This window comes from Phaethon aethereus (genome assembly GCF_964289735.1).
Source record: "Phaethon aethereus genome assembly, chromosome: 1".
NCBI lineage: Eukaryota > Metazoa > Chordata > Aves > Phaethontiformes > Phaethontidae > Phaethon > Phaethon aethereus.
The window spans coordinates 153536205-153551012 of record NC_138575.1 but is presented as its reverse complement, the minus strand read 5'-3'; the positions used below and the strand labels follow the sequence as shown (position 1 = coordinate 153551012).

The window sequence follows — 14808 nt, the reverse complement described above, 5'->3', positions numbered from 1 at the left end:
CTTTGTGCCCCATCTTAGTTTTCGGGCAAGGTGGGTGGACTCAGGCAGAGAGTCCACCCTTCAAGTACTTAAAGAGGACTTCTAAGAAAGATGGGGACAGAGTTTTTAGCAGGGCCTGTTGGGATAGGACAAGGGGTAATGGTTTTAAACTAAGAGAGAGAAGATTTAGACTAGATCTAAGGAAGAAATGTTTCAAAACAAGGGTGGTGAATCACTGTCACAGGCTGCCCAGAGGGGTGGTAGATGCTCCAATCCCAGGAAACATTCCAGGTCAGGTTGGACGGGGCTCTGATCTAGTTGAAGATGTCCCTGCTCATGGCAAAGGGGATGGACTAGGTGACCTTTAAAGGTCCCTTCCAACCCAAACTATTCTATGATTCTATGAAGGCTGAGGGACCCTGGGACGAGGCACCCAGTGCACCCATCCTGCCCGCAGGGGCTACAAGGGAGCTGGCCCTTCGCAGGCCCTGGGTGGGGAGGTGCAGGCCTGGGCCACTCTGTGTGACAGGGGCCACCGAACGTGACCCTCCAGCACCGGCCGCAGCGGTGTCCCGGCCTCGGGCGGCAGGGGGGAAGCACGGTACCCGCCGGGCCGTCGCAGCCGGGGCCGCCCGGTTCCCCTCGGCGGGCTGCGGCATCAGCCCCGTTAGCCGCGGGGCCGGGGGGAGGGGAGGGTGACAGGGGGGCGCAACGGCCGGTGCGGCGGCAAGAAACGACCGTCGCCACCGCCGGGGGCAGCGCCGCTCGCCCCGCCCCCGCCCCCCGCCGCGCGCCCCCGCGGGGCGGGCCCGCCGGGCCGCAGGGCCGCCCGCACCCCGCGGCCAGCGCCGGCCGCAGCGCGGCGAGACGCGGAGCGGAGCGGAGGCGCCTCGCGGAAGATGATGGCGCCGCCGCCCGCCCCCGCGGCGTCGGGTCCGCTGGCCGTGCTGGACCCCACAGGTGAGCCTGCCCCGCCGCAACTTTCCTGCCCCGCCCGAGGAGGTGAGGCCCGGGGGGCCCCGCGGCGGGGGCGCGGAGCGGCGCCCACCCCGGCGGCTGGGCGGGAGGCGGCAGCCGGCTGCGAGGCCGGAGGGGAGCCAGGGGCTTCCCCCGGGGGGGGCGGCAGCTGCCTCAGCGCTCTAGCTAACAGGCTGGAAGGGCAGAAGCGGGAGCTCTGCCCGGGCTGTGTCCCGCGGAGCCGGGGCAGCGGGGGATTTCAGCCCGAGGTTGCCAGCGTGGCTCATGCTGCCTCTCTCCCGCTCCCTCACCGAGGTGTTTAAAAATACTCATTTTTCTGAAGAGCTTTCCGCCGGGCTCGGTGAATCGCTGTGCCGATGGTTTGTCGTTAGAGCGAAGAGCTTTAGACGGGACGTTAATGGGAAATGAATGCGAGAAGCCTCCGTATCTGCTTGACGAAAACGGCCAGCTGCTGCGCTGGGGCGGGGGGGAAGCGTCGGCAGGGTGCGGAGCTGGTGCGGGGCAGGGTGGTGGCCTTGTCGGGGTGCGGAGCGGCTGGCGGTGACAGGCTTTCGGGTGGCGCGCATCCGAGCCGGGTGGCAGCGGGTGGCCTTCCTCTCCTCTTTCTACCAATTTAGGGGTTCGTTGCTGAAGTGGTGTGCTGCTTGTGCTTACGGCGTTACGTCCTGAAAAATAAAGGCATATGCAAAAGAAAGGACAACTATTTCATTATCCCAGTGAAATTCATCACAGTCGAGGAATTACTGGACTTACTGCTAGGAATTACTCTGTGTGGTGTTTGAAAGGATAAGCAGAAACTTTGCTATGTACCCAAAGACTCTAACAGCCAGTTAAAAAATGTATTCGGTCTTAATTTTTGTCTTAAATTTGGAGGAAAAATGGTATCAGTGTTGAAAAGGTAGCAATGGAAGACGTGCTGTAACTTAAGCATGCTTTCAGGTAAATAGCAGAAAAAGAAGATTCTGTATGCTAGCTTTAAACTAGTGATTACCGGCTCATTAAATTATTTATTAGTGAAACAATTGCTGCCAAAGCAATGAAGTCATGGTGATACTGCATGGTATCACTTACTATAGCTACACTACATAGTATAGCAGGGTTGTGGGTTTGTTTTTTTTGTTTTGTTTTGTTTGGGTTTTTTATTTTGTAATAGAATTGTACAAGAGCACAGCAATGTTTCCTTTGGTCTTGAATATATAACACGCTCCTGGATTCATCCTCAACAAATTCATAATAAAGATAAGAGATGGATGTGATAAAAGCTGCTATCTTGTGGCTTGAAACGGATGCTGTTGCATCTGGTTTAATTAGTTCAGCACTCTGGACAAGTCAAGCATTTAATCAGAAAAGGGAAAGTAATCAGCAATAGCAGGTGTGAGTATCTCTTTTCAGCATCTCAGTCCATCACATTTAGTTTTGGGAGGCAATGTAGGATTAATTCAATTTCACTGGCAGAAACCATTTTGGAAAATACACAATGAAAATCATAGCCAAGAGAGAGATGGCACTGAAGTGAGCACTGCAGCAATTAAAATTTATTAATTTAGCTCCAAAGATTTTCCCTGAAATATTTTCTCGATAGCAGCAAAGCATTTTGATTCAAAATCAAAGCTTTGATTCTATACTCCTCTGTCTATGGTGAATTTCTGCTTGAATTATCTTGTTACATATGGTTAATGCCACTCTCTGAAACATGTCACAATTCTTAGTAGCATTCATTAGGAAATAAAAATGCACAATTTTTTCTGCTACAAAACTTTCCTCCCTTTTCTTATATTAGGATCCTAATATACATTAGGCTGGGGCAATACTTGAAATAAGTGTTTCCATTTAGATCACCTTAACTAGATCAAAGAGGAAGGTATGAAATTGTGTGGTGCTAATATTCAAGAAACATGATTGTGATCCCAGCAAATTGCTACATCCTGCAGCGATTCTTTCTTCACCAAAAATCATTCCACACTTTTTAATAGATTTTATGATGTCTGGAGCTGGATTTTAAAAGGAGCAGTGTAATTAGCAAAGTATAGTTGCCTTGGTCTAAATATAGACTTTTTTCGAGGTAACTTGCAGACCACATGCAAGTTTTACAGAGTTGGGAGATGCTGTTTCACTCTATTATTTCTTCCCCTTGACCATTGGACACATTTCATACCATGGACACGTTTCATCACAAATTTGTTCGTTCTCTTTTTAAACTCACTCTTTGCTTCATTCAAATCCAGACCCTACCATTTATCATTAGATCCACCACTTTGCATTGTACCAGCAATCTACCCTCCACACAAAACCATTCATTTTCCATAGTCTTCCTACAAATCAAATTTATCCCCCAGCCATCATGAACAGAACTTTGTAAATACAATTTTTGTTTCTGCAACTCATGAATGGACAAAAGATTTTGATGAGTCCAGCAGAGCTTCGTCTGCAGGAGGCACTTTTTACTCTCTGGAGAATGATCTCAATTTCTCCCCTCATGGGCCTTTTCTCTGTCCCAAGGAGACAGCAGTCTGGTATCTCTCCTCCTTGTCCTGATGGCAGTCTCTTTCCTTCCGTTGGGGTAGCAGGGCTGAGTGGCTCAAGCAGGTACTTTGCCTGGCAGGCGTTTAGCAAGCAAAGCAGAGAGTGTTTCTGGGACTGTTCCTTTTCGTGCGCAATTTAAGTCTATGCCAGGCAGAGCACGAGCCAGTGATGTGGAAGCAGCATTACCTCTCTGATTTATCTCCCAGTGTTTACTGTAGAGCCCATTGCTGCGGTGTCAAAACTCGGTTAATACTTCACTGGCCGGAACTGCCAAAGAATATTGCTAATAGAAGGTAATAACCCCCTGTATTGACCCTGGGCTCAAGTTAACATGAATAAGGATATGATGAGAAGATTTCTTTCTACGTGCTTGATTTTTGGTATGCTGAAATACTAATTTGAAGCTATAGCTAAATTGGAGTAAGGTCCAGACTAAGAGTTTATAAGTTCACACTGAATCATTGTTGAAGAAGTTAAAGGGGATAAACGTCAAACTTATTCTCAGGGTCACTTCAGTATTAAAAAATTGGAAAGTCAATAGCCTACATTAACTGTTTCCTGCACTACAGGGACGCCGGTGTTGGAAGAAAGTTCAGCCTAGAAATACTGACAGCAATATTTCCTCTGCTCTTAATTTAACTGCTATTCTTGTGTATGGTCGGCCTTTGGTCCAAGCCCTGCCACAGAGAGCGTCAGGGAATAAGGCTGGGCCAGTGCCTCTGTCTGTGCTGTGGACAGAGCTCCTGAGGGAACAGTCTGGCATTGGGTTTTGGCTGGTAGGTACAGTACAAGCAGATCAAAAAAACTGCATGGCAACTGCTACAAACACCAGTAAACAAAGACTTGAAAAACCTTGGGAGCCAACATGACTGAAATAGCAGGAGAGCGCTAATAGTAGGAACCCTTTGCAGCTGTAGCCTTTTTAAGTCTGAAGATATTATGCTGCTTTAAAGATATTACTTAGGCCTCACAATATGCTGGTGACTTATATGCATGTAATTATACACATTTTGAGATACACAGCAAAGATTTTTATTGACGTGACTAAGGAAACCCAGACTGCCAGAGCAGAAAGCAATTTAGACGTGATTTCTACCCATCTTCTCTGAGCATGTGGCAGTCTTTGAGAACAAGGGCTTGCATCACTCTCGGCTCCAGAAGGGGCCTTTCTGTGCTCCTGCCTGTAAGTCGTCTCTCCTAGGGGGTGGAGTTTTTAGCTAACAACATGTGGTTATGAGTTTCCAAACTGGAGTATGAAAAAGACGAGGTATGATTGGATATTTGTATCTGATTTGAGATGCAGCTGGTAACAGATCGGTGAATGTGAGGATTGAAGGGTATCACATATGTAAATTGATTATGCTTTCTGGCACATGCACATTTTGAAGTTAAAATGTAGTTTCAGTCCGAAAAATGACCCGACGAATAATGGCTTCTTTTTCTGTTTTATCACACTAAATCCACATCTGATACTCCAATTACAAATAGGAGCCTGCTTTTCCTGTGACATTTTCCAGCAAACTCAGTCTGGGCAAACTCATGTCTTTCTTTTTTGCACATCATTATTGATAACCAAAACTCTCAAGGGCAGGTTGGACCCTTAGTTTATCTCTGCAATGCAATCTGATTAACCTTTGCCAGTACAGGTGTTACTTTGATAAAAATGTGGTGGCTTGGCTCCTCAGGCACTTTTCAGAAAAGCAGACATTCAGTGGTTTCAGAAACACTTGGCTGAGTGTCCCATTGACTTTCAGAAGGATTATGTTCCTGATGTCTCTTTAGAGTATGTCTACATTGCAGCTACAGTTTTGTAACAGTGGATATGAGCACACGTACCCAAGCCACCTTTAGTCTAGCTGTCTTGACTATCATAAAACCATTGAATAATTCAGGTGGGAAGGTACGTCAGGAATCACAGAATCACAGAATGGTAGGGGTTGGAAGGGACCTCTGAAGATCATCTGGTCCAACCCCCTGGCCAAGGCCGGATCACCTAGGGCGGGTTGCACAGGAACACGTCCAGTCGAGTTTTGAAGGTCTTCAGAGAAGGAGACTCCACAACCTCTCTGGGCAGCCTGTTCCAGTGCTCCGTCACCCTCACGGTCAAGAAGTTTTTCCTCATGTTGAGGTGGAACTTCCTGTGCTGCAGTTTATGCCCGTTGCCCCTCGTCCTATCACTGGTCACTACTGAAAAGAGACTGGCTCCATCTTCCTGACAGCCACTCTTCAGATATTTATAGACATTGATAAGGTGCCCTCTCAGCCTTCTCTTCTCCAGACTAAACAGCCCCAGGTCTCTCAGCCTTTCCTGATACGAGAGATGTTCCAGTCCCTTAATCATCCTCATAGCCCTCCGCTGGACTCTCTCCAAAAGTTCCCTGTCTCTCTTGAACTGGGGAGCCCAGAACTGGGCACAATACTCCAGGAAGTTGCTAGTCTAACCCCCTGCTCAAAGCACTGTCAACTATGAGGTCAGACCAAGTTGCTCAGGGCTTTTTCTGGTTGGACCTTGAAAACCTCCAGGAATGGAGACAGCACAACTTCTTTGGGCAACCTGTTCCAATGCTTGACTGTCCTAATGTTGATTTTTTTTCTCCTTATACCCAGTCTGAAACATTTCTTTGTGTTTCAGTTTATGTCCACTGTCTTTTGTCCTCCTGCTGTGCACCATTATGAAAAGCCTGAGTCTGTCCTCTTGACAACCACCGCACAGGCACTGGAAGACTGCTACTAGCCCTGCCAAAAGCCATTGTGTCTTTAAGCTGAGCAAGCCCTGTTCCCTCAGCCTCTTCTCATACAGCGAGTACGCCAGCCCCCTGACCTTCTTTGGGGTCCTCTGTTAATTCACAGCAGTTAATTGATGTATTTCCAGTACTGGGGTCCCAAAACTGGATGTAATATTATATGTGGTCTTAAAAGTGCTGAATAGAGGGGCATAGGTGCTCCTGTGATCTACTAATGATGCTGCTGTTAATACAGCCCAGGATGCTGTTGCCAGGGCACACTGCTGGTTCATGTTTGCCTCCCTGTCTACCAACACCCTAAGTCCTTTTCAGCAGACTGGCTTTGTACATGCAGGTGAAAGAGACTTGTGTGAGCTCAATAGATGATATTTGTCCTCAGTAAAGTTGCTTGCATTTCACACTAAAAGACTGGACTCATTTTGACTTATTCTACTGGAGAAATGTCAGCAAACATACAGATTTTTATTACAAATGCATTTATTTATTCCTTGGAATCATTTGACTTGGTTTGCAAACATCGCTAATCTAGCCTGCCTTTTGAACTGTGAACATTTAACCGAGTTACCTGACCCTGACTTTAAATTGGCCACATAAGTGACTCATTGCAAATGGCTTCTGCTTGCTTTTTGACTTTCCTGCATTTCCCCTGCTTTTGCTTGCAGCAGCACCCTCCGAGCCTGACCCACACGAGGCTGCCTTCTCCTCTCCCTGGCCAGGGCTGTTGCCTCCAGCATTCAGAGCAGCACCACAGCTTCACCCCGAGACTGGGCACGCAGGCAGCTTCGTGAGGCCGCGGCGGGGAGAGACGCTGGCCCTGCGCTGAGGACGGGTCGTGCTCTTGCTGGAGCTCCATGCTGCCCAGTTGCAGCCCAGGGTAGCACGGCATCGCGTGGCCCCATGCTCCGGGGGTGGTCCTGCACACTCTTGCCTCGCCTTTCAGAGCCAAAAGGACCAGAAGGGGGGACCACGGGTGCTCTCAGTTTGATTCATGTGGGTGCCTTTTGTTAGTTAGAGTCACATATCGATTGCTGGTTTTAAATAAGTCTGTGCTATGGGCTGGGGCTCTGATGTTAGTAACCTGTGGTTGCAGCTCAGATATGCCACCAGCATAACGAGGTTAAGTGACTGAAAGCAGCAGGTGAATCTGCTGTTTTTCACTTTTGGGCATCTGAATCCAAATCCCAGTGAGACTGAATGTATTTAACTGAGGAGGTACTGCTTCAAAAGGTAGTCCCATATATCATTACCTGACCAACTATATTACAGCTTTGCTTCAGAGATACAAATTGGTTTCCTTACCCTAGTAAATATGAAGAGCACATTTGTTTTCATGGTAGCGACGTAGAGCTTGTGCTCATCTTGTTTAAAATACAAATTTTTATGTTCTGTCTGGGTAGAAACAAATTGGCACTTCACATAGGTGATCGTGACTTATGGATGTGAGCAACACTTAATTATAAATGTCACTGAAGACAAGGCATAATTATCATTGTCACTGACTTTCAGTTCAACTTAATAAAAACTCATCTCATGTATGTACCCAATGTGTGTGCATTAAGCTACGCTGAGCTCTAGCTAACTGTGTTTTTTAATTCCTGCTGTTGTCTGCCAGCTCTTTTCCTTAGTGGGAGAACAGCAATGAGTTAACAACAGAAAAGATTAACAAAAGGAAATCTTCGGTTATTTTGTATTTGTTCTGCTATGATTGCAATGAAAAGCTCTCTTTTTTTTTTTCCTCCTCACTCCCTACAGGACAATTCGCAAAAAGGAAGAAGACTTCGCTTTGGTTCACAGTCTCTCTGCTGGTAGTGTCTGTTTTCATACTGACCATAGGTCTGGCAGCTACCACAAGAACAGAAAATGTTACCGTGGGAGGCTACTACCCAGGCATCGTTGTGAGTAAAGAAACCTTTTTTAGATTCTTATTGGGTCCAACCAGATAAATTATTATCAGCTGGATATGGGAAGCTCTGATTGATCAAAAAAAAAAAAAAGAAAAGTCAATGCTGTTGCATTTCACAGGAGAGAGATTCTCCTTTGTTTTGATCTAGTTCTAATGTGTGATAAGGTAGGGGGTTAAACTCTGTTTTTCCGGAGTGCAGCAAAGGGGAGGGTGTGAGGGGGCAGAAGGGGGTCAAGGTTGCACTGCACAGCAGTATGCTGGGCTCAGGGGCTGCGTGAGAACCCGTGCTTGACTTCCCACTGACCTCTGTTAAATGTGGGCACGTACGTGACTGGACAGCAGGCATGGGAGAGATTTAAATGACCTTTTAGAGGCTTACTACTTTGATGGCAGAAAGAGCTGCTCTGCTTTCGTGTCTGTGTGCCAGCAATTCTGCTGGGTCCATCACAGGGAAAGTCCTGTGGATGGGCGTGTGGAAGCTTCTCCCTGGAGCCTGCCTAACATCCCCTTGTGCAGTCTTGCTGTCAGTCCTCTCGTACAAGATCCCCTTCCGAAATCCTTAGTCTTGTTTTTGCCTTGGGAACCACTTACAGGTGTTCCTGCACTGGGCACAAGGTTTGAGTTGCAGCTGCGTAGCCCTGTGGTGTCTCTGAGACACTGCCAGACCCTTGCTGGTTCAACCCTCATGGCCCTTTCTCATCTCAGAAGAAGGGGTCGCTCATATCCAAAAGGGTGGAAAGCCCTGGAGTGAAAAAGTTTTTTGGGATACCTGGGCTGAGTTTTAAAAAAGAGGAGTATGGGCAGCAAATAAAGGCCCATCTGCCCCATTTGGTCTCCCCAAGCCAGCCAAGAGGAGGCAGAGGGTGCAAGGTGAAGAAGGAAACTCGTATACTTAGAGCTAGGCACCAGTTTAGGTATGTGGCTCCACCACTACCAAAATGTGTTGTAAGGTACCGTTATTTCTTGTTCTCTATGGAATGAAATGCCCAAAGAAGACGCATCTGTATCTTTTAATACTGTGCATACATTTTGCATTGCCATTAATAACCTGTGAGTTAGAACTGTTCCTCCTAAGCAAGTCCTCTACATCTTAGTGTCATGCTGAGAACAGGTCTTTCAGAAAGATAATTTTGGGATAATGATCTATAAGGAGGGGTGTTTTAAAAATAGATCAAAAAGTAGTTCCAAGAATAAAACCTTAAAAGAATGAATTTTCCTTTCATTAAGCTAAAATAGGTAGGTTAATACTGATAAAGGTCTCTTCTCCTTCTGTAAATTTGAATTCAAGTATTTCAGCGGACCATATTATCTTTATTCATTTCCTTGAAAGAAGTTTCATTTAACTGTTGTCTTTAATAAGTGTAATAAGTAATAAGCCCATGTGCACAAACCAGTTTATTTCAGCATTTAGTTTATTTTAGGAATAAGACAACATCTATTCACTCAGCTGAAAAATATAATCTACTAAATTTTTTTTGTTTTTTAAGTCTTGGAGTCATTGATAACCATATAGGATAGCTAGAATTCATCAGAACACTTTGAAAACAAAACTTTTTATTAATAGGTTTCCCCCTCAAAAGATTGTTGGAGCTAAATAATTTAATGAAATTCAGAATTCTTTTTGTGCACGTGATGGAGTATTGAAGTAACTGAGAGTGATGGGTAATTGTCAGTTTACATTATATTTTTACACACACATACATATATATATAAAATGTACACATTAATACACTAAATATCCCAAACATTTAGCAAGAGTTAAAGTTGCTACACAAACCTTGCATGATATCTTGCCAGAAGCCTAGTCAGATATGTATGACAGCACTGCTGTGTTCCTGCCTCTACGCCAGAGGTTACTGATCAGTGCAGCATTGGGCATGGACTATGGGATGGCCTCTCCTCTACCTCTGCGCAAAGTCAGCCACCTCTTTCAGAATGAGCTCAATAACCCTCAAAAGGTGCTTCTCTTCTCTGCTGACAGTAGAGGGAGCTTAAAAAAAACAACATAGCACTGGTCCCAAACTTTCAGACACTTAAAGCTAGTGGAGTGAATTCGACACTACGTATTTAACTGTTGGGCTCAAAGAAAAGAAAGATTATAGGACAGACAGTGTTAATTTCAATTAAAAATAAGGTCTAGTTCTCATAGGATTCAGTAGTAAAATATTAACTACAGAGCTGGTAGGTGAGATCTAAATCTCCGCTGGCCTTAGGTAAGGGATTTCGGTCTTAAAAACCATGCAGAACTAGGTCCTACCTTGCAAATACCTACAAATGTGATTAAGAGTATTCACTTGCATAGATTTACTTGCATCTAGAAGCATTTGCAGAGTAGGGCTTTATGGCTAGATCCATAATATAATTTGGGCTTCTGCTTAGTTCCCATTGGCTTCAGGAAGAGTTGGGTGCCTTAATTTCTCTGCATATGTGGTCACTTGTCATTTGTTTTGGAAAAAAGCTTTTTTCTAAATACATCTTTATAGTGGTAGGTATTATCTATATTGATGCATCCGAAGTAATTTAACATAAAATATTTCTGTGTGTAGATGAGTTAGTATAATGTTCCACTTTGGAAGGTGTCTGCATTTAGCAGATTACTGCTTCATCATCCATTTGGATTTAGGGCTGTCTTTGTGGAATGGGCTGCAAAGCCAGAGTTGGAGCTTCTTCAGCCTCACTTCCTTATAAATATTGTTTATACCTAAATATTTGATGTCACTCCTGATGACTACTGCTTGTATTATTTTCATTTGCTATTTTTACACTCTTCCAACCAGGAGTCTACAGGGTCCAATTGTCCCAGTCACCACACTGACCTGGACTCCCACGAGAGTTCCCAAGCCAAATAGCCTATTGTCTAAACAGACGAAAAAAGCAACACATATGACCCTAAATCAATCTCAGCAATGCCGTGGCTTACGTCGTGATCTCTGTCTATGTTTCTGCTCCTTCAGATTTAATTGCTGTTGTTCTGTATTTGCTCATTTTTTCTTCACACAGATAATATTACTCTGCCCTGTGCCCCCTGCATCAGCCATAAATAGGGCTTTACGGATTTTTCCTGTTGGGATGAAAAATGGGGCTTGGAACCAGGTGTCATTTTGATGTAGTTATCTTCATTTGCAAAGTTTCTGTCCCCTGAACAGAGTGTCCTTGCTCACCGTTCCAAGTCTCTCTCCTATTCAGCTGTCAGCATGGATGCACTTGTGCACTTGTTCTTTTTCAAAGTCTCTGCTTTTAGTCCCTGTGCCACCCTTTCACATAAATCTTCCCAAAGCAGTCTATAGCAAATCTTCTTTCTCTACATTTGCTTTCTTGAGAGGTGGTGACAGATTCCTGTTGTGATACTGAGCGAGTAAAGTGCTTGCAGGAGATTTGGTTTCTACTGTGAGCAGTTGTGCGTAACAGCAAAGAGTTCACGGGCATTGCTCAAGCCCTTGGCTGGGACACATAGTCCTTAAAAACTTGACTTGTGCTTGGAGGAGAGGCTCTGAACCAGATTCAAGGACCTCATTCCAGAAAGGGGCTTAGATCCCTTAGCAGAAAAGTCATGCCCCATCCATGTGGTGGGTTGGGTGGGAGCCAAGGGAGTGTGTCTGGGTAGGGAGGAGTGTCAGCCGTAGTGAAGAGGGGAGCAAGGAGCGTGGAAGTGATGGGGGATTGTGACTGAGGTGACCACAGGGCAGTGTGTGGCCAGGCAAGGCAAGGAGGGAGCTCTGTGGAAATGGCCTATTGACACCTGCACTCCTGCTATGGCTGCTTCTGAGTCTGTGGCTAGCTACGTCTCAGGTATGTGGCACCAAGGAGACCCCTTTCCTCCAAGCCCATGTGAGCCCAGTGGGAGTCCTAGCTCCAGGAAGGTCTGATGAAAGGCTGGTCTCACCTGTTGCCACTTTACCTCATGTTAACCAAGAATCCAAGGAGTTTCTACCTCTCCAAACCTTCATGAGCCCATCATAAGGAGGGGGCTTTTCTTGCCAGCCTGGTGTTGAAGCGGCACTGGTAGGGACAGTCGGGCCAGCTTACTCCAGTGTCCTTTCCTCCTCTCTCTCCTGTGGCTGTTGGTGCTGCAGGTGTCCCATGTCAAAACTAACTGTACTGGTCTTTTTGGCATTTTATCACAGACTTTTTCTGATGTGTGGTAGTGTTTAGTCATTGAAGTCACACAAACCCAACCCTAGGGGTTTGAACTTGGGTCACTTGCACGACAGCAACACATGCATTTTTTGAGGAAAACTGTTAGTCTGCAGTTGCCTAAAGCTTTGCAATTTTCCAAAATAATGACATATGGTCTAAATGTAAGTGTTCTTTTCTCCTACTTAGCTTAATTTTTGCTTTACAGTGTGTAAAACTATACATGACTATGGTAGCAATAGCCAGGTTATAGAAGCGTATACAGGCTTCCATTTACTACATGACAAGTTTTGCTCTGAAATATCAGAAAGCTGCAATTCTGGTCATTCCCCATTACATTCTAATATTTATGTCCAGCAATAACTTCCACCCTTTCCCCTGACCCACCCCAGTTAGCCCCTCTGTATGATATATCAGCTCAGATATCACTGTAATGCTTTGGTATGTTGACCAAATAAGCCGACCTCATGTGTTTCTGTTGGTTTTGTTCTTTGCCTTAGCTTGGCTTTGGATCTTTCCTAGGGATTGTTGGCATCCACCTGGTAGAGAACAGAAGACAAATGGTAAGCAACAGCCCTTGTCATTTTCATTTTTTTCATATCAGAATGTCTTAAAAACATGAAAAGCAGGGATTTCCAGTTGGCTTGAAACCACTGCATCTGCCTCAAAATGTTAGTAATTTGTTTCACCATTTCTGAGAAGTTTCAGAGAAGCACTAATTGGCCAGTGAGTCCATCTGTAGAGGCAAGGGATGGTTTCACTTCTGACAGAAGCAGCCTGCTTTTTTAAACTGAATTACCTTCCTGTTGGTTTAGTGAGCTGAATCGACCCAGGGCAGGGTCAGATGAGTGCCAGAGCTTGGCCAGGACCATGTAGCTGGGAAGAGGATGGGGAGAGAGACAAAATGCGTGGCTCATACCAGTCTGGGTAGCAACAAGCCACATGATGAGCTCGGCTGTAACAGGTGATCTCATCCTGCACAAGAAGTTTAAGTCAGGAACTTTCCTGAAACTATGTGTTTTTAAAAGAAGAAAAAACCCCAGAGCTCTTGCTATCAGGATTTCCTGGCTAGGTGAGACAGGATCTGATGACGTTGTATAGTTTGTCTTTAGATTTAGCTTGGCTTTACAACCCCCTTGCTTTTATTTATGTAAGGAAGTCATACAAAGTCCTTGACGCATCTGGGTAAAGGAAGGTGTGTAGGACTGGATTTGTGGGAAGTCTTACACTTTCCTTGCTCTCGGCAAAAATTAGCAGTGACTTGGCTGAATAACAGCATGTCCAATGTACACTTTACAGTAGACTAATTATAGCCAAGCGTCATGAAATATGATTAATTTAATAATGCAGAGTTTTCACTGGTATAAATCAAGAGTGGTATTAAGCTCAGGGGAGAAAATGATGGATTTACCTTGCTTTTTACCAACAAGTAACTACTTACAAGTAGTCTGTTGTGATTTCCTGTTTTCTTCTTTGTAAACACAGTCTTGTTGTTACTATTTGTAGGCAAACTTCTTTCATAATATAATTTTTTTTGCATTGCGTTTAAGTTTCAGTGATGTATTTGCAAGTATTCCCCTGCTTTTAACTTTTGTTTCTAGATAGGTTTCCCAAAGCAATGAGATTTATAAAGCCATGATGTTTGTCTGTGTCTTTCTCTGTTTGCCATTCCATTTTTTGAATGTGTTGAGCATTTTTCAGGCAAATTCAGCAGACTTCAAATTAGAGACTTCAAACGTGTGCAATTCCTTCAAGGTTTATGAAAAATTCACAGGTGGGTAGATGAGAGAATTATGAATTAGTTGCCCCATGGTGGTAAAGACTGCAATGTCAGCTCACCTCTTACTAAACACTAGAGAATCCAAATGGGAACATGACCTGTGAGACACAAATCTGCAGCAGGCCAGGCCTCATTAATCTTGCTACTAACAAAACAGCTTATTTGTTTTTAAGAACTATTGCCCCTGATTTCTACATCAGAGAGCAGGATGAACAGCAGGTTCCAAGTTGCAGACTCAGTGGTGGGGAGATGAAAATAGCTTTGTCTTTCACAGCATTCATGCTACTTTGCTAACAGGCATAGCATTTTAGTGATGTTTTATCTTTCAGTTTTCCTCTAATCTGCCTCTTAGTTTTCTATCGCTTCTGTCCTTAGCAGAAAGTAAAATGGCTGAAAAAAACATAAAGTGGGTAAGCAGCAGTTAAACCATGTAATACTCCGCGTGTTGTGTCATTTACACAAGGGTTATGGAGAAATAAGCGTCCAGTATGTTTGGTATGAGTGCCTGCTTTCATTTCCCAGCATGGAACAAGGAAAACTGCTTTCTGCTAATAACACTTAGTGATGATCTGGCTGTTGAAAGATTTGGTTTCTGGATAACAGACCAATAACATTACTAGAAAGTTTAATTATGCTTCTTGCCTGGAGTACCATCCACATTGGGCTAAGCCTTTTAACACTGTCTTTGCTGAGGCTGAGCTGCTTGTTTTCAAACATTACGGAAATGAGATTGAAAGTGTTTATGTCATACTACAACTGAGGGCAGT

At 44.8% G+C, this 14808-nt stretch overlaps 1 protein-coding gene across 1 annotated transcript in view; it reads left to right on the top strand.

The window, feature by feature from the left end:
• Positions 1-878: 878 nt before the first annotated feature.
• TMEM255B (transmembrane protein 255B) overlaps positions 879-14808 on the top strand; it is a gene marked incomplete at its 5' end in the record, with an annotated part of 75185 nt that continues 61255 nt past the window's right edge. Inside the window, 3 exons of the mRNA XM_082007702.1 lie at positions 879-939; positions 7977-8119; positions 12762-12824. Of these exons, the coding sequence (XP_081863828.1) occupies positions 879-939; positions 7977-8119; positions 12762-12824 (267 nt within the window). The remainder of the gene's footprint in view (positions 940-7976; positions 8120-12761; positions 12825-14808) is intronic.